The following is a 19,337-nucleotide window of genomic DNA, read 5'->3' as shown; positions in this document are numbered from 1 at the left end:
CAAGAGGTGGTTGTCAATAACTTGTTTAAAGTCTCCAGAAGGCATCATGTGGGTAAGATAGAAATACTTATGGAAAAAATGCCTGCTAGTCACCATGAAGATCAGTACCTGATAGGAGATTCTGTCTGCCTGTGTGGTTGATAGCAGAGCCAGAGTCCTGTTCAGAGGCGTCCTGGTGACTGCTACTATAAGTCATAGTAAAAAGCCTGAGGGGAAAAAATATTTAGCATGTAAACTTGTAGATCGGAATCTCAAATGGCTTAAGTTCCTGTCTTATTGCAGTAACTGCAGGGCAAGGCTGCATGGAGAGGCTTATATGGGACCAGATCTTTGTGTGTTAGTACAGGACAGAAGGCACAAGAAAACAAACCCTTTTCTTTTGTGACTGCTCTCAAAAGGACAGTGCTCAGGCAGTTTATGTGTTTCCTAACAAAGCCATAGAAGAGCAGGCATGAACATATCGCTAACAAAGTTACAGAGTTTTCTACCATTTGGGCTAACACAAACCTGTTAGTGGGTAGAAATATTGCATCTGAGCCATTCCAGTTCAGTCCAAGAATAAACGTATGTACAGCCTGTGCCAGCTCACCCACTGCTGCTTTGGGACTATTTGTGGTGAGATGCAAAGACCCCGTTGCAATTGGAGAGCCTATAACCTGGTAGGCAGGAAGCAGGTTTGATGTTTGTAATCTTTACACAATCCTTGTTGTGTAAGCTGTTTATCCCCTGGCCTTTGGGTAATTACGGCATATATTAGCCTGCCAGAACCTAAGAACTGTAGATTGAGTGATGATGGGGAATGGGCAACCTAAACTTTGGATTTGGCATGTGAGAAAGCATAACATGTCCTAGAGGGCATAAAAACCGGGTTTAGTAGGAAAGGGGCAAAGACCCTACTTAGTTAGCCAGAGTCATGCTAAATCTTACAGAACTACTAGAAAACAGGTATATAAGCAGAGTACAAAATGGATAACTCAGAACAGCAAACAAATCTAGGAAACTTTTCTCCCTTTGGAAGTGGAAGGAATAGCTGAACTCACCAGAAATAGCCACGGAGAGTCCCAGTGTACTTTCTGTATTGGTTTTGTCCTTATTTTCTTTAGTGCAAGCCTTCTTGGAGCAGATAACCCCAGCTAATTAGCTGCTCAGAGGCTGATGACCCTGGATAGTCTTCCAGATGAAAGCAGAAGCTGCTGTCAGTTGTTCTTACTGACAAGTGAGGGAATGCATGGTTAGCACAGTTATACCTGAGGATTTAAACTGTCTTCTGGGAAACTGGGTGCACGTGCAGTCTCCTAGTGCAAGGGCTTCCCACAGATGAAGGAATAATTTGCTTTTTTCATTACACTACCTCTCAGTGAGGTCCCAGTGAGGAGGAAAGCAAGACGATAATGGTGTGGGGAACCAGCACCAGCTTGGTGGTTGACATGGACCACCTATCCATCCTTGTGATAATGGTTGGAGATAACTCCTCCTTCACCTCTGAATATGGCTTGGCCCCTTGTCAGGATGCTGGGAACAGCCCTTGAGAATAAGCAGCCTGTCCTGTCGAACAGTACCTACACCTGTAGCAAGACAGGATGTCAGTGATCGATTCTGCTCCTGAAGTATGGTGTTAGTGCAAGCAGCTGTCTTATAGTCTTATATAGACTTTAGAGATGGCTCCACCAGTGTGATCAGTTGTAGGCACCTTTGTTACGTTGTCACATAATGCTGGATCAGTGAACAGCCCCTGGGCCTCTGCTAGCAGCCTGGTTCTGCTCTTTTGATGCCTCTATTGGCTTGTACTGCTGGGGGCCCTCTGGCAATCTTGCGTCTGTTGGCTTTACATCCATTCTCACTCAAAAGTCATTGACAGTTCACTCTACACAGCAGAAGAGTGTGAAAACATTATTTCAACTGATTTTTATTATTTTTTTAAAATATGCAATGTTATTTCTATGGATTAGACTTTGAGTTTTATCAGAAGAGCATAGCCTATGTCCTGTGACAAGATTCAAGATGTCCAATCTATCCTTGCATAACGTGTGCTGCCTGGGGAAATTAAGGATGGGTGTCTCAAAGCTAATGGCTGGGTATTGGCTACTGGGCTGGGGGTGGGAGTACGAGGAACTCTTAGGAGTGGGTGCCAAGGTATGCAGCTGTTGCAAGATGGGTTTAAAGCAGAAGCCTGTTGGGTTAAAGTTCTAGGTGTTGTCAGTGCATGCTTCCTTCACTACTTCATTCAAGAACAAGGCAATGCCTGACCATACCTGGACTCCTTTGTCATCTTCTGGTATCCCACTGTTCTTGCTTCTCTGCTTTCTGGCTGGTACATCTCCTCTTCCTCCTCTTTCAGTTCTCTTGGCACTTTCCCTGACTGTGGCAGGTTCCTCATCTCTACAGTGCGCCCCAGCCCTCTTGGCAGAGATGTCAGACCCTGTATCCCCTGCCTGACACTAGACAGCCTGTTGCACTGGGGTTCTTTTAATTCAAGAACAGTGTCATGGTTAAGTAAGGTTGTGGATGTTGTGCCACGTCTGAATACAGCTCAATGGGGTCACTTGTACAAGCATAGCTCTGCTACTTACTGGCCCTCCCCCTCTCCTAATATAAATTAAGGTTAATGTATCAGGCTACATTTTAAATTCCATGGTTAGGACTGGTTGTTCGACCTTTATAATGGTGAGAAATAATCATATTGGTTTTATAGCCCTTGCTGCCAAGCTGCAATGAAGTGCTGTGTGACTGAAGTGCTAGCCAACTTCCAAACAGCTGGATTTGGCAGAGATGTGGAGGTTAAAGTCAACCCCAGCAGACAATAGATGGGCAGCCAGCTCAGGTGGTGGCTGCAGCTGCTGCTCCACTCCCAGCAATAAATCATAGTGGGGGCTTGACCTCAGAGCTGAGTGCAAAAGCTCAGCTGTTCCTGCCAAGGAACCCAGGACACAGGGCAAGTATGGAGACGTGGGTCAGAGAATGGATCTCTGCGGGCTCCTGATCCATCTCCTGATGTCCATTCAGCTCTCTGCTGTGCCAGTTAGGAAGGCAGTAAGGACTGTGCAAGGGATGCTTCCCTCTATGGTCAGGCCTGAATAGGTTATGGGCCTTATGGGGGTTGAGCTGGCAGTTCAGGTGGAGAGGCTTATCCTCAGCTGAGTTTGTTCTCTGTACTGTTGAATAACAGAAAGCTTCAGATCTTTAGCTCGTACATCTGCTTCTTCCTTTGCAGGATCAATCTGACAGATTGCACAGATGCACTTTTGTTAAGAGCATTCACTTTTTCTGTCCCCACTTGGGTCCCAGAGACCCAGCCCAGAGAGCAATAGGATACCACAATGCAGTGCAGGAGCAGTGCCCAGCAATCAGTGTCTCCTCTTCATGGCAATCTGTGTGCCTGTTCCTGCCCCCAACGGTGCGTGTCTTATCCTATCACCGGGGTCTGACAGCAGGCCAGGAGCTGTGCCTGAGGCGTATGAAGTGGGCTGGATGGCCCTTTTCAAGGCCTGTACGCTCACTGGGCAGCTGGGCACTCAGCACGGAGCCCTTGGGTCCATGGGTCCATCCAGCCCATGGGTCTAGGAGGCACTCACACGTGTCATCCGAATCCAGAGAGGAGGTGAAAGATGAGAGCAGAGGTACCATCTGAGGTTTTCCCTTCTCCTCTCCTGCTCTCAGAATAACTTGCCTGACAAAGCAGAAAATCCTTACAGGAGCCCAGCAGTGAGGCAAGCAGTTGTGGAGAACTGCACAGCCCCTGCCAGGAGCCTACGGGTTAACATACCAGCTATGGGGCTTGAGTCACCCCAGGCTTGCAGGACTGCCCAGCATAGAGCAGCCTTCAGATGAAACAAAGTACCTTCTGCCTAGCTGGGGCGCAGATAAAAGATCCCATGGCATTTCTTGTGAAGCCTGGAGGAGACTGCCAGTGCTGAAGCTGAACTCTCTCTGCCAACAAACAAAACTGTCTTTAAACTCTGAAGCTGTGTGTGAGCTATTGTTGGGGACATAATGGCTTCTCTGTTTCCCTGCACAGTCATTGCTCTGCAAACACGCCACTGGTCTCTTTTAAAAGTAGTTGAGTGTAAATCAAGTTCTAGAACCTGGAAAGAGGTTCCATCCATTTACCTTTTACTGCCCTCAGTTGACGTTTGTTTACAGAACGGCATATACAGTAGATTTACACCCTGGTTTGAGCCACTTTACTTGGAGATGGACATCTTTAGTGCTCAGACTGAGACTCACAGATACAGGACTTGGAGAGCAAATGTATATCTCCTGATTTAAATAACAGGAGTGGGGGTGAGGTTGAGGGGGCAGTGCTTGCTAATCTCCTCCCTCTGGGAAAAGTTTTGGTTTGGCTGCCTGGCCTGTTTCCTCTGGTTAGCTCAGTGCTGGCACACTCACTGCTCCCTAATCCTGCTGCAAGGCACCGAGTGCTGCTCTGACTGCTGAAGTTTTCTCTACTTTGGGCTGTTGAACATCCACAGAGGGTGAGGCTGGTGGATCCACTCTTCACCCACAGTGCCATGGATTGGCTTGTCTCTGAGGATGGCAGATGCTTTGGTAAGGTAAAGGGCATCTTGGCTACTGCGCAAGTACAGTAGTGACGGTGAAAACCCAAAGCTGCACTACACGGGGGAAGTTGGTCCCCTGAAGGCAATATGATGAATTTAGGTCTTTTTTGCTGGAACAATCCTGTAATGGGAAAGGAAATGGGTCAAAGAGTAGCGGTTCAAGCTGTAGTTCATGAACTGTCAGTCCCAACAAGCTGGCAGTGACTCTCCATCCCCTCAATAGCTCTCAACTCATTCTGATGTGTATCTGGAATATGCTTACCGGAGAGGTCCTTGGTGTCCTATGCTCGCTCACAGATGAACTGTAACTCTGTGCACCCCAAGAGCAGCTGTGTGCAGGACTGGGAAACATGGAGACATGAGTGCTGGCCATTGTCCTCTAGAAGTGGCAGGCTTATTGGACAGATGCTCTGGCCAAGGGCCCTGGACAGGAGGGGGTGCTGTGCTCACACTGAGGTGTGCCAAACACCTTTGGCCAAGGATGTGCTTTGCTCTGGTCATTGACAACCTCCTGGACAGAGACTCCTCCACAGGCATGGTATTTAAAAGCAGATTATATTAAGTCAAATATCTTTTTTTAACTTTTCCTCTGAAGATAATGTGAGTCATGACTAACACTAGCTATGTTCTGCTCCTTGGATTTTTCTTCTCACCTATGAATCTGCTGCTGTTTTGGTGTATGAGGTTACCTACCTGCTATAAGACAGGTTCTTACCCAAGTAATAGTTGCTGGTTTGGGGCCTTTTCGTAGCTGGTACTATAATACTTCAGAGCTGTTCCAAAGGGCTTCCAGGAGTCCCAGGGCTGCTCACTGAAGTAGATCACTCTGCAAATAGGATGGCAGTAATGGATAAAGGGGAAGCTGATAAAAGCTTTGGAGTTCGAACAGTTGTTCTGCACAGAGGTGACAGGGGTATAGAGAAATGAGACTGGCAGTACCCATAGAAAAGGTCTTGATGTGAATCTGAGTGAGGACATATTTGGGAGACTCTCTCTGTGAGAGGTTCAGGGGAGGAGGAAGCTGTTCACTGTGCACAGTTCAACTCATGAAAACCTGCTAAAAAGCAAGAGCTGGAAAGACGGGAAGAAGTCATATATATACAGCTTCACCATGTGGCTATGAAGCAGGGAGGAAGAGATCAACACAGGCGGCTGCTCACCTGGCAAAGCCAGCCTGCTTTGGGGGTGTGGGCAGGATGCAGTCCTTGACTCCATCATGTTACGAAGGAGGTAAACAGCCTGCCAGTGTTTGTTGGAGAGGGGAATCTGGTAAAAACTCTGATTGGTATTGCTGACGTGATTTGGGAACTAGAGCAAATCCAGTCTGACAGTGCGCCCCTGTCCTCCCAAGCAGAGCAGTAACTTAAATGCTTGCTGAGCACCTGAAATCCTCAGAGCATAAAGTCACAAAGAGCAATTGGTTGTTCTATCACCACTGAAAGGTAATAGTAGCAGGACATCTTGAACATCGCCACTCCTCTTGATATTCTACTTCACTTCAAAACAGGACATCACCCTGATGTAACTGTCAAGGCCAGAACTGGGTTCATGCCTCCGCTGGCCACTCCTTCCCAAACCACCCTTCCACATGCAGAGCTGTCGGCCGCTGGGGGCTAGATGGGCTCTCGTGCCTGATCATCTGCTCCCTAGTTCCCATGTGCCCCAGAAGCAGTGAGGCTGACAATCCTGTCTCTTCCCACAGGAACATGAAGAAGCGCTGTGTGGTGGCCGGAGTCCTGACTGCAGTCCTGCTGGGGCTCATCTTGTTCCTGGGACTTTTCTTCGGGCTGCGCTCTGACTCAGGGGACACGCACACTTATAAGAGGGCAGCTGTGGCTACAGACGCGGGGCAGTGCTCAATAATTGGAAGGTACCCGCTAATTGTGCTCTGACTCTCATTATCTCTGACAGCTCTTGCGCAAGACAAAACTGTTGTTTCCCTGATGTTCAGGTGCAAGTCTGGCAGTTGCCCAGCACAGATAATCTCCAACCTTCCTGTAGAAAGAGGAGGCCATAGTAAGACCTGGGCTTTTACCATGCCTGACCAATGTTACTGCAGTTGCTCAAAGACAATGTAGCAGGCAAAGATTCCTTAGATGCATGAACAATGGGAACAAGAGATGCTTTTCAAGCTCCTTTTAAAAACCATTTACCAATATGTCCTCCAGTTCGAGATGCAAGTGCTGCAGATTTCAGGCTCCTCAGAGAGTTGCTATTTCTCATGTGTAATGAATGTGTCTGGGACATCTGTCCCCTCCATGTACTTTGACACATCTCTGTGTTTTCAAGCTAGTTTGGATATGTCTGTAATGAGGGCTGGGCTGGTCTGCACCTAGACCATTAGGATCTGTTTTCTAAGGTGACAGAAGCTCAAAACTTCCTGTTCCTGAGGAACCTATAGTCTGGGTGTGGACAAAAGTGCGTTAGAGAATCTGTTATAGCTGCACTGACGAGATGAATCCACTGCTCACAGGTAACTGAGACACTGTAACATGTCACCATATGATGCCTTCTCTTCTGCTACACAGGGACATCCTTCAGAAAGGTGGATCAGCAGTGGATGCTGCGATTGCAGCTCTGCTTTGTGTAGGACTCATGAATGCTCACAGTATGGGCATTGGAGGGGGCCTCTTCTTTACCATCTACAGCAGCACAGGTAAGGGACAGGGCCATACGCATCTGTAACAGTTTGAGAACTGTTTCTCTAAAGCAGGTGATCTATCCTACCTGAGTGAAGGTAAAAGACTGACTCTCACAGCCTCTGGGGGAACATGCTGTCCTCAAAATAATTGCCAAGAAACTGGCTCACATTCATCAGACTTCTTCAGCAGAGACCATGCCTGTTTGTTGAGTTTAGAGGTAAACATCATCTTCCTTGCTCTTATCATTAAAGGAAAAGTGGAAATCATTAATGCAAGAGAGGTGGCTCCAAAAAAAGCATCGGAGGACATGTTTGGGAACAACACACAGCTCTCTCTGAAAGGTACGGCAAAGGCTGTTTCACTGCTTTGAGGGGACCACATAGCTCCAACATTAGCTGCTACTAACATGTCTAAGTTAAGAATACTTCTTATGGTTAGGTTCTTGCATATCTACAGGATTTCTCACCTAGAAATGTCCTCTGCTTTAGACAATCTGCAAACTCCATCCTGACAAGGAAGTTAAAAATAATGTCCTTCAAACTAGTTGGTCACCTCAGCAGTTTCTGCTTTTCACTTCATGACAAAGCAGGTGAATCCAAAGCACTGAGTATGACCTGTTCCGTATCTGCCATCTTTCTTTTACACCTCTTTGAATAAATCTTTGTGGGTCAATTTAGTTCTTGTCAGTTCAAGTGTCCTCCCTAAATACCTTTTGTGGTGGTTTGAACTAATGGTTCACGGGCTCCAGAGAAGAAGTAGTCATTTCCTTTCAGGGAAGTATTTTCTAATCAAAAATAGAAAGAAAAAAAACTAACTAATTCTCTTCATGGTCACTCCTGTAACCAAGGAGGAACAGCACCTTGGAGGAGGTTTGAGAAGTGGGAGATGCCAATAAAAACAGGATTGAAGCAAACTGCTGCATTGCTGTGTAATGTAGTAAACAATCTATTGCAATTGTAGTTAAAATGCTGCAACAAAATTTTTGGCTTAAGTATGTGCACAGTCCGTGTCCTCTTACTGTAGTGTGTTCTCTGAAGGACTGGAAACTGCAGGCAGTATGACAGCTTCTGTGTTCTGAGCAGGTTTTCTCTGGTCCAGAGCCTACTGAGGGGAAATGACACAAAAACTTGAGTTACCAGCAGGAGGATAGAGGTGTTTCGACAGTCCAGAATACGTAGGCGTAAATGTCAGACAGAATTCTGTTAGCATCATACGTGTAAGCTGCGCTGGTCATATTACATGTAATCCCTGCCTAAAAACAGGGCTGACAGAGAAGTCTGCTGTACCTCCTACTCCATTAATTGCTTTCTTTTCTTGCTATGGAAGACTAATACATTCCTTATCTGCTCCAGGAGGACTGTCCATTGCTGTTCCAGGAGAAATCCGTGGGTATGAACTGGCTCACAAACGTCATGGCAAACTGGCATGGAAAGACCTGTTTCTGCCCAGCATTAAGTTGGCAAGAGAAGGATTCCCTATTGGGAAAGGCCTTGCAGCAGCCATCAAATCAAAAGAGGAATCAATTGAAAGCAATCCCTCGCTGTGGTAGGTAGAGCAGTTGCTGTTCTGTGCAGAGGAATCTGGGGTAACTGCATCCTAGCTGAAAAGTCTCTGTTTGTGTAATGTAGTATCTGTGAGGAGTGCGCCTCCCCTCCAGGGACTGTACTCACTGTACCTGCTGATGTTATTCCAGCTACCTGAAGGTGCTAAATCATGTGGCCAATTTTAGGAACGTTCAGTCCCGACCTTTAAAGGGAGATAATTTCTGCTCTTTAAGTCCATTTGTCTGAGCAAAGGTGGAATTAGAGTACCTGCTGGGATAAATCTGTCAGATGGCAATGTATTTTCTGAATCCCCAGCTTTTCCTCATGCCGTAAGTGCACCAAACTAATCTTACCTGTGTTTGAGGCAATTGCAGAGTCTCCTTGAACATCTCATCTGCTGTCAGGCAGAGGGAATTTGGGTCATCTCTTACTCTGCAGTCAGCCTTCCTCAAACAGTGCCTCTGATCCACTTCTGGCAATGGCCATGAACATGAAGGGTTTCAAATGATCCTCTGCTTCTTCTTATAGTCAAACCCTTGGTGTCTATGTCCGGCGCTACTGGAGATCACACTTAATCCTCTCTTTTCCTTACAATCTCTGCCAGCTGCAGGTTGGTTTCCAATCCAATGGGGATGTACAGCCTGGGCCTATCTCCTGTACTTCCATGTGGCAGGTCCACAGCAGCACATTCATGATCCATGATGAGGGAGCTAGACAGGAAACTGTCTACCTCAGTGCTCTGACAAACAGGGATCAAAACGCATTCTCCTGGACTCACGGGAAGCTTTCAGCCTAGTAGCTTCATAATCTGTGCTCTGAATGGAACTGCCTGAGTCCAAGGACTATGGCCCCTCCTGGGCATCTTGAGGCAGTTGTTGGCCACTCGGGCAGTTAGGGAGGGTGGCCTGCCTTGGTGAAAAAAACGAACACTCCCTCCTGCGGCCTTTACTGAGCAAATTCTGAGCAATGTGGAATCCCAGGTCAGAAACCACTGTTCACTTTTATGTCCCAGTGAAAGATATCAGGACCCCTAGGGCACGGCTCGGACAGTTTCTCTTCTCTCCAAGAAGCCTCTAGCATGAACACGCAAATACTGTGACAGCTGGTATAGGTACACATAGTTTTGAACTTGTCTCAGATCTGATCTTCTCAATCTCCTTTCTCTGTTAGCGAGGTGTTCTGCAGAGGAGGGAAAATTCTGCACGAGGGCGATATCATCAAGATGCCTAAACTAGCCAACACATACGAGACTATAGCCAGTGAAGGAGCAGATGCCTTTTACACAGGAAGCCTGGCAAAACAGATCATCGATGACATCCGCAGTGTAGGTGAGAAACAGGACGTCTGTCCAAACAGCATAAGTGACCTGACTGCTGCAGCTCAGCATCTAGGGAGGAGCTGGTGACCTGCAGAAGCCTTGGAAGTGGGTCAAGCCTGCTGCCTGAAATGCCACCTCTGAGGTCTGTGACAACAGGACACCCAAGAGAAGCCATTAGCACTTTAATGGATGCATTTGAAACTTAGTCAGAAATGGATAGTATATACTGTGCATTTCTGTACCATATAGTCTAACAAGTCTGTGCGTTTCTGGATATAGCTTAGTAGATACATTCTGTTTACAGAGCCTTGACTCCAACAAGTTTCTACCTAAAACATTATACACATGGTCCTGTAAACTCGGAGCTCGTTTGATCTCTCGGTGCCACTAGGTGGTGGTAGTATCCTATCGTTACTAGCTAGCATTGGCTAGCTTCAGTCAACCTCGTGTAAGTCAATTTACTGGCTTTATTTGTGATGGTTAATTACTGTCTTCTCCCTTCTGATAAGAGAGGCAATAGAACATACAAATTATTCTTTTTGTGCGGTAGCACAAAGCATCTGCACTCAAAAGCTGCATCCTCCTCCTGTAAACAGGACTCTTAATGACGTTTTGTTACCTGACATTGCTGGTGTCCTTTGTAAAAAAAAAAAAAAAAAAAAAAAAAAAAAAAAAAAATCACCAGACTTTTGGCTGCAGTAAATTAGTCCAACTTCAAGCTTAGGCTATCTGAGCCTCAGCTGTATCTATGAAGGAATAAATTCATCTCCTGTGTACCCATCTTTGCTTTCCTTACCTTGCAACTTTTTGGATTTGTCTGTGTTCCTTCCTGCCCTTGCTGTGATGCATGGTGGTGGACTATTACCTCCTCTTCCCACCAGAGATCACATAAAGCTACATCTATAGCTTCCTTCTCTTTTCCAGGGGGTATTGTCACATTGGATGACCTGCGGGACTACAATGCGACAGTGATTGAAGACCCCATAGAGATCACACTTGGGGAGTTTACTCTCTACACGCCTAGTGCCCCCCTAAGTGGCCCCGTACTAGCCCTCATTTTCAACATACTGAAAGGTGAGAGTGCCACTGAGCAGTGCCTTACAGGCAGCAGGAGTTGGGAGAGCTCCAAAGACAATGCCTTTTTTGTTTTGGGAGCTGGGCCTCCCTTGATAGCCCTCCACCAGGTGAGAAGTCTGAGACCGGAGAAGGGATCAGAGATGTGGAAACATTCCTTTTCTGTTGTAAACTCAGGGATGTTGCCTTCCTACTTGAACTACAGGTGCAAGAGGAAAAATATGCTCCTGATTGGGGCACATCCCTGATAAATGAATGGGTGAAAAGTAATTTGTATTTGAGGCTTCTTTGGAAAACATCTCTGCAAGTACAAATCCTGCTGGTGACTCCCACAGTGCTCAAACCTACCAGAGCTCCTGTGTTCTCCAGGTGGAAATTAGGACAGCCCAGTGACTGCACCTCTGTAGAGACCAGACTTCAAGATTATACCATTTGACATGGGTTTATTAGCAGTCCATTGACCGTGTACTTTCCTTTAAGTTCACAATCGTTTGTCTTCTGTTGCCAGGATATAATTTCTCTGCTGACAGCATCAAAACCATGGAGGAGAAAGGTCTGACTTACCACCGCATTGTGGAGGCCTTTCGCTTTGCCTACGCCAAGAGGACTTTACTGGGAGATCCAAAATTTGTCAACATTACAGAGGTACCTGGCAAAAGCCTTTTCTTTCTGCACCACCAAGGTTGACTGGAACATGGCTTAAAGTTTTTGGGTGACTAAACTTTGTCAGGGATGCTCTGTGCCACCTGCTATTGACAGGTACTGAAACATCTCTGAATCAAAAAGTGAAGTCCTATGTGACTCATGGCTGAGCTGGGAGGGATATAAACGGAGGAAACCTTCCTGCTGTAAGGAAAAGCAAAATCTTCAGTTCACCAGGAGCATTTGAGTATATTTAGGGCTAACCCTCCCTGTTTTCATAGTGTTGAAGCCTTATTCACTAGATGACATGCCCAGCACCCTTGTGGCTCTCTAACCACAGTCCTGCCTATAGTAAATGGACCAATGGATGGGAATGGGTGAGGCAGGAACCCTGCTTTTCCCCACTTCTCACTTTGTGCTTTCACTTCTGTGACTCTGCAAAAGCAGCAGGATCTGAGCCCAGCCCAGCTTGATGGACACGAATTTGCAACTTACCAAGCAATGATCAGAGCTTTCCTTGGCCCGGTCCTCTCAACCCGATCCCTTTCCTCTCATCTCTGAAGCAAGTGTAACACTGCTTGCCTACGCCTTACAGCCGTGTGAGGACAGCTTTCCATAGATCTACAATAATGGATGCTGATTAACTTTCTACACAAAGGGGTGCATTGTAACAGCTGCTTCTGTGACTGCTTCAAATGCTCTTTGGTAAAGTGTCCATCTTTCAAGAAGGAGGAGAGCCCCTGCTGGAATACTGTAGCCTCACTCCTGGGATTTGCCACTCTTCTGTGGTCTGAAGTATTGGATATCAGCCTTATAACTACATGTCTCTTAAACTTAATCTGCTGAGTAACTGCATTGGATTTCTCTGACAGGCGATCAGAAACATGACGTCCGAGTTCTTTGCGGATAGTCTCCGGAGGAAAATCACAGACAACACTTCGCATCCAGTTGACTACTATGAGCCAGTATATTACACTGGAGATAATGCCGGTACATCCCACCTCTCCATTGTGGCTGATGATGGCAGTGCTGTGTCCGCCACCAGCACCATCAACCAATAGTATGAGCTCAGACATTACTTCCATGTAGGCCTTTGCCATCTTCCTAGTGGTGGTTCTGTGGTTGGTATAAAACATAACTGAACGGTCATCTCTCTGGTGGGTAGTGATAAGTAGCACTGTTGATGGGCACTTCTGCTGAGCTTGCAGGTCAGCTCTTAACATTGAGGCCCGTGTGGTTGGGTCAGAGGACAAGATGTGTCCTCTCTCATGTTGAGTTCACCCACCAAGAAAATATTCACTGCATCTGGATCTTCTCATAAGCAGTGGTATTGCTGCTGGCTCTGATTTCCCAGGCTTCTGGAAGGAATTTGAACTAATACAGCTGGCCTGGAAGTACAGCGTTTGGCTTCGAGTGCTGTCAGGAAGAGCTGTGTTCTGTGCATATGGCCTGAAGCTGGAGGGTGAAGGTCCTTTTGGCCATAGAAAATGTCTCCAGCTTGACACATCTAAGCAAAATCCCAGTCACTCCCAAAGGTGCCAGCCTTTGAGCTATGCTGCCTCTGAATGGAGTGCAGTACTGCCCATCTGGAAGGGGAGCTCGTTGTATTTAGCTACTGTGCTGTTTTTCCCCTCGGGGTCCTTGCAGGTGAGCTGTACAGCAGGGCTGTGGGCTGCCTGTCCTCTTTGTGTAGCTGTGCACTCATGGTATCAACTGCTTCCTTCCCCCAAGGCATGACAGAATGCCCTTTACAACAGGAGGGAGTGGAGAGTTACTCCAATCAAATGCCAGGTTTCACACTGCAGTAATTCACCTGAAGCTCCTCCTGGATTTGCTCTGGTTTTGACATGTCTGCGCCAACTTGTTTTCTCTAGCTTTGGCTCTGATGTACGATCCAACGTGAGTGGAATCATATTTAATGATGAGATGGATGACTTCAGCTCACCTTACATAATCAATGGATTTGGGATCCCTCCTTCTCCAGCAAATTTCATAGCACCAGGTAGCTGTAAAGTACCTTCCTGACTCATTCTTTTGGCTATATCTTGCATGCTAACGCTATGGTGTCTGCAAGGTAGGCTGCAGCATGTCTGCCATCAGGCACAGATCTGGGGCTTTCTGCAGAGGACAGGGATGAAAGCAAGGCATCCCTGCCAAAAGCACGTAACCAGCCACCCCTGGTGCACCCTGAAGGAGGAGGGGCTGTCTAAAGAAAAACTCTTGTGTATGCCTCCTTCCAACAACCAGAAATCCTTTCCCAGGGAGCTCAGTATGTGTCAAATAAAATTACTTAGGGCTGCAAAAGATTTCTTTGAACTGATTTAAGAGGGAGGCAGGAGCTGACTGCAAAGCGTTGGATGGCACTGTCCAGCCTTCTCCCTCTGCTGCCTTGGGAGCTGTAGGGCAGCTCTGGATAGACCCAGTTCACATACATACCTAACCCAAGCAACCTGCCTGCTCCACCACTGTTTCCTGCAGAGCCATCTCATTGCTGCTAAAGCAGGCCGGGACTCTGCTACTCTCCTGTACCCCACACTTTGGAGAGGGACAGGGAAGTGAAAGGACAGCAAGGGAAGTCCCATGGCATACCGGAGGGAGCTGCATCACAGACAACCCCAGCTGGGACAGGACTGTGGAGGAAGGCACCTTCAGCCTCTGTGTGAAAGACTAGGGTTAAGCTTTGCATTGCAGGAGCAAGAGGAGATGGGTGCAGGGGATTGTGGGATCCCCAAGGGTTGAACAAGACACGTGAGCTGAGTCAGAAAGGTGGATACTGAGGCTCTGGGTTTAGGAGCTGGCAATTTGTAAGCAGCAGGTAGAAAGCTGAGTCTCTGTTGCGTCTGTGTCCCCAACAGGTAAACAGCCGATGTCCTCTATGTGCCCCTCCATCTTGGTGGATAAAACGAAAAAGGTCAGGATGGTGGTTGGTGCTTCTGGAGGAACAAAAATAACTACAGCAACAGCGCTGGTATGCGATGATATGGGTAAACTGGGAAGAAGGGTGAGGCAAAAACAAGGTGTTGGTGAGGCAGTGTTTGGGGTAAAGGGCTTAAGTCTCCACCTGTGATATGACCATGGCTGTGGCTCCCTGCCCTGGCAGGGGCCTGAAGGGAGGTTCCTGCCTGGCCTTCTGAGGGCCAGACCTCCAACACCAATTCCTGCCAGAGCTACAAAGGGTCTCTTAAACTACTTTCTTTATTGACTCCGGGTCTTTTCCTTTGACAAGTTGTTCTTAGTACTTGCTGAAGATTTGTGACTTCAGTTTAGCTTTGACTTCTGTTTTTTGGATATCCATGAACTAGTCTCTTTATCCAATTTAGAGCCGTTTCCATCCAAAATCCTAAACTTTGGATGAAAGTCCCGCAGAGAAGCTAAATAAGAACTTAGGCCAGGCATGGCGTCAGGCCATCTGACGGGCAGGCTCTCTGTGGCAGCCACTCGAAGGCCCAGCTAGACCAAAAATGATTGCAGGAGAAATCTGTCTCCTGTGCCAGCACGCACAGCAGTTCAGAGCACCAGGCTGGATCCTGCTTTCTGGCTGAGGTAGAGGAGAAGTCTCCGTAAAAACCCCTACAAGCAGCTTTCTAAGCCCTTGATCTTGAGGCTATTTTCACTTGCCAGCAGCTCCAACCTGCAATTTAAGCACGTAGAGATGAGCCAGCTTGAAGGAAACCAGTTGCACGGTAGCGGGAAGCTGTAGCTGTATGTTTGCTGAGGTGACTGCTGTGTGTCTAACTGAGCTAGCACTAGCTTAATCACAGCAGCATAAACACACCAACAATAGTTTGAGAATCTGATCCTTTTACTGTATTAATTTTAGTAACTCATGGTCTCTGTGTGTGGGAATCCACCTAAACATATACAAGCTGACTTGCTGCAATGTACCTGTGTTTTGCTTAGCCAAGAGGGGAACCACTGAAAGCAGCAGAAACCAGAAACTGCACTTTTTATGTGCTCTGGTGAACATCCTTTAGACATCTCTGCCTATGTTGCTACAAGGGTCAAGCCTGCTTGAAGACATGTAACTAACGTTAAGGCTTTTTGATTCTCACAGACGATCATCAATTCCATCTGGTTTGGTTATGATGTGAAGAAAGCAGTGGAAGAACCCAGAATTCATGATCAGCTGTTTCCCAATATCACAGAGCTTGAGCAGCAAATAGAGGAGGTTTGTCTGGCTACAGTCTGGGGTGTGTGTGAACTTCTTGTATGGTGCTGGGTTCCTAGTGTTGGGAAGGCACGCACTTGTGGAAAATCATGAAGCTTTGCCAAGTGTTCCTCGGTGAGCAGTATTAAAGCTGGCACAGGTCAAGTACTGTGTCACAATAAGCTGTTCAAAGTGTATCTTTAGTCTGTCATGTGGCTTTGAAGCCTAGTGCATTCAAGCATACCCTACATCTGAAACTGAAGGTATGTATCTTCTTGCAATGTTGTTTGGCTCAAAGTACATGCAAAATAGTACTTGCGAAAACCACATCAGGGCCCAAGCCATTCAGCAGTCTAAATCCAGTGACTCAGGAAACTCTTGTCTTATTGTGTAACCTCCCAATGAATCATAGATCATAGAACAGTTGTAGTTGGAAGGGACCTTAAAGGTCATAGTTCCACGCCCCTACCTGTCCAGCCTGGCCTTGAACACCTCCAGGGATGGGGCAGCCACAGCTTCTCTGGGCAACCTGGGCCAGGGGCTCACGATCCTCAGAGTAAAAAATTTCTCTCTAACATCTAATCTAAATCTCCCCTCTTTCAGCTTAAAACCATTACCCCTTGTCCTGTCGCTCCACTCCCTCATAAAGAGTCCCTCCCCATCTCTCCTATAGGCCCGCTTTAGGGACTGGAAGGCTGCTTCTCTTCTCTAGGCTGAACAAGCCCAACTCTCTCAGCCTGTCTTCATAGGAGAGGTGCTCCAGCCCTCGTGGCCTCCTCTGGACTTGCTCCAACAGGTCCATGTCCTTCTTATGTTGGGATCTCCAGAGCTGGATGCAGTACTCCGGGTGGGGGTCTCACCAGAGCAGAGTATATGGGCAGAATCGCCTCCCTCACCCTGGTGGCCACACTGGTTTTGATGCAGCCCAGGATACGGTTGGCTTTCTGGGCTGCAAGCGCACATTGCCGGCTCATGTTGAGCTTCTCATCCACCAACGCCCCCAAGTCCTTCTCCTCAGGGCTGCTGTGAATCCATCCTTTGCCCAGCTTGTATTTGTGCTTGGGATTGCCCCAACCCAGGTGCAGGACCTTGCACTTGGCCTTGTTGAACTTCATGAGGTTGGCACGGGCCCACCTTTTGTGCTTGTCCAGGTCCCTCTGGATGGCATCCCTTCTCTCCAGCATGTTGACCACACCACACAGCTTGGTGTCATCAGCAAACTTGCTGAGGGTGCGCTAAATCCCACTGTCCATGTCACTGACAAAGATGTTGAGCAGCACCAGTCCCAGTACTGACCCCTGAGGAACGCCATTCATCACTGGTCACCGCTTGGACATTGAGTCATTGACCACAACTCTTTGAGTGCAGCCATCCAAATTCCTTATCCACCAAGTGGTCCATTTGTCAAATCCATGTCTCCAATTTAGAGACAAGGATTTTGTGTGGCGCAGTGTCAAATGCTTTGCACAAGTCCAGGTAGATGACGTGAGTTGCTCTTCCCTTATCCACCAATGCTGTAATGCCATCATAGAATCCTGAAGCACTGGCACAGAGCTAGCAAAGGAGGATGCACAGAGGGATCTGAGGACAAACTTGAAAATATTTTCACATTAAGGTCTACAGTGCTGTCAGAGAGCTGATCAGCCTCAGTCTCCATACCACTCACCTGAGCTGGCAGCTTCATTCACCCTGAGGCCATCCCAGAGGCCCGAGACAGATGCAGTCTTTGTACGTATCTCATCCCATCTCTCTATATTAGGGAAAACACTCCTACATAAGGCAGTTTTCTTCATCAAATTATGCAGAAGATCCTCCTTTAACAAACTTCTTAAGATAACAGCTGAGGTATCTGCCTGCAGTGGGAAGGATGCCCTGCTCTCTACAAGTCCTGTGTTTTCTCCTGTTTCACAAACATGATTCTGGCTGTTGGTATATCAATATCGGAGACAGAAAGTTCTGTGACCAGGAATATATTGGTAGCCCAGGCTGAGCTACATCTTCTCAATTCCACCTCTTCAAAAGCAGGGCATCCCAAGAAAGCAAAGAGAAGAGGAGGAACAGCCTGTAGTTTTAGACCTACCTAATACAGGCACTGAACACTTGGGTAGCCGTGGAGGATGCAGGTCGCAGACCACGGTGCACGTATAGCTTCTCTCTCCTGTTGTCCTCATTCACTTTTGCATTCCAGGGTATAGAAGAACAACTAAAGAAGAGAAAACACGATACCACACGGGTGAGCGGCGGTGCGGTCGTGCAGGCCATTCTCAGAACAGATGAAGGATGGGCTGCAGCTTCTGATTCCCGGAAAGGTGGCTTCCCTGCAGGCTACTGATGTGGCTCAGCTCCTTTTTTCAGTGGTCTAGTGACACTGAGGTGTGTTTGGGGGGAAGATCCTTTAGATCTGCAACTCAGGGACTTCTCACAGGAAAGAGAACAAATTTACCTGTGGTTCTATTGACAGAGCTGGGACAGTTCTCTACAGCCATGACCGAAATGCCTCATGCTACAGCAGCCTGCTAAGACAGGCATGTCTACCAGGATGTGCAGTACTTACTTGAAGAGTCTGTTCTGCCTTGAAGAGTTTGTTCCCTGCCTCCTCTCCATCCCATGAAGACAGATTGGGTACCCAGAGTTCCTGAAGAAGGTCCAGCTCACTCAAGCTGCTGGAAGTGTTTCCCTTGCACAGCGTCAGCTACCGGCAATGTCCCTGTCACTGCTAGAGAAGAGATGTGTTGCCTGTTGAGTAGATGGGAGTTACAGGACTCTGGGGACTGGGTTTTCTGAGTTACAAACTAATAGATCTGTGCCATAGCAGGAAGCCCAGCTCTAGACTGGGATAAGCCTTCACAAACTCACCGCTCTTTCTTTTAACAAGAGATGTTTCTGCTTTTCACTTCAGTTGATTATTGGAGATGAGTAGGTAAATGGGGAAATGGCTTCAAACGTTTTTATATTTCTGTTGAGAAGGTCTAAAGGGAAGATGCTACCTGTAAAACTCTGAGCACAACTAAAATAAATAAATACGGAGTCACACATTTTTCTTGCCTGCACAGTTGCTACTGCAAAAAGGAATGGTGAGAGTCTGCATGAAAGAAGCTCTCCTGAGATTTTTCTCTTTTCTTCACTCCTTTGATGAAGCTATGAGTTAAAAAAAAAAAAAAAAAAAGAAAAAAAAAAGACATTAAATATACAAAACAGGCTTGGCTTTGTCTAATTTGCTTTTTAATACATCATACTGCAGGCCTGAACTACCAGCATCTGAGGAAATGAAACCTCTAAAAAAGGGCACACTGCAGCTACTCTTGTTTGAAGGTAAGTTACCATTAATCAGACAATTCATGGTCTCTCAGAAATCTATATCTGATATGTAACAGCGAAGAGTTCCGATGCTTCAGGGGGTATTGGTGTTCACCT

The 19,337-nt window shown here is 47.0% G+C and overlaps 1 protein-coding gene across 5 annotated transcripts in view; it reads left to right on the top strand.

Moving 5' to 3' along the window:
* The window catches only part of GGT1 (gamma-glutamyltransferase 1), a 34,761-nt gene extending 16,243 nt beyond the window's left edge, over positions 1 to 18,518 (top strand). For 4 of the 5 annotated variants that reach the window (XM_054219941.1, XM_054219943.1, XM_054219939.1 and 1 more), the window contains exons 2-14: positions 6,259 to 6,426; positions 7,085 to 7,212; positions 7,450 to 7,539; positions 8,551 to 8,743; positions 9,913 to 10,070; positions 10,985 to 11,134; positions 11,643 to 11,779; positions 12,649 to 12,836; positions 13,651 to 13,778; positions 14,632 to 14,744; positions 15,831 to 15,944; positions 18,112 to 18,296; positions 18,385 to 18,518. In XM_054219941.1, the coding sequence (XP_054075916.1) occupies positions 6,263 to 6,426; positions 7,085 to 7,212; positions 7,450 to 7,539; positions 8,551 to 8,743; positions 9,913 to 10,070; positions 10,985 to 11,134; positions 11,643 to 11,779; positions 12,649 to 12,836; positions 13,651 to 13,778; positions 14,632 to 14,744; positions 15,831 to 15,944; positions 18,112 to 18,255 (1,707 nt within the window). In that variant the 5' untranslated portion in view covers positions 6,259 to 6,262 and the 3' untranslated portion in view covers positions 18,256 to 18,296; positions 18,385 to 18,518. Of the gene's footprint in view, positions 1 to 6,258; positions 6,427 to 7,084; positions 7,213 to 7,449; positions 7,540 to 8,550; positions 8,744 to 9,912; positions 10,071 to 10,984; positions 11,135 to 11,642; positions 11,780 to 12,648; positions 12,837 to 13,650; positions 13,779 to 14,631; positions 14,745 to 15,830; positions 15,945 to 18,111 lie in introns of all 5 variants that reach the window. The other variant, XM_054219940.1, reaches the window with a different exon arrangement.
* The last annotated feature ends 819 nt before the right edge of the window (positions 18,519 to 19,337 follow it).

This window comes from Rissa tridactyla, chromosome 13 (assembly GCF_028500815.1).
Source record: "Rissa tridactyla isolate bRisTri1 chromosome 13, bRisTri1.patW.cur.20221130, whole genome shotgun sequence".
Taxonomy (NCBI): Eukaryota; Metazoa; Chordata; class Aves; order Charadriiformes; family Laridae; genus Rissa; species Rissa tridactyla.
This window is presented reverse-complemented; position numbering and strand designations above follow the sequence as displayed.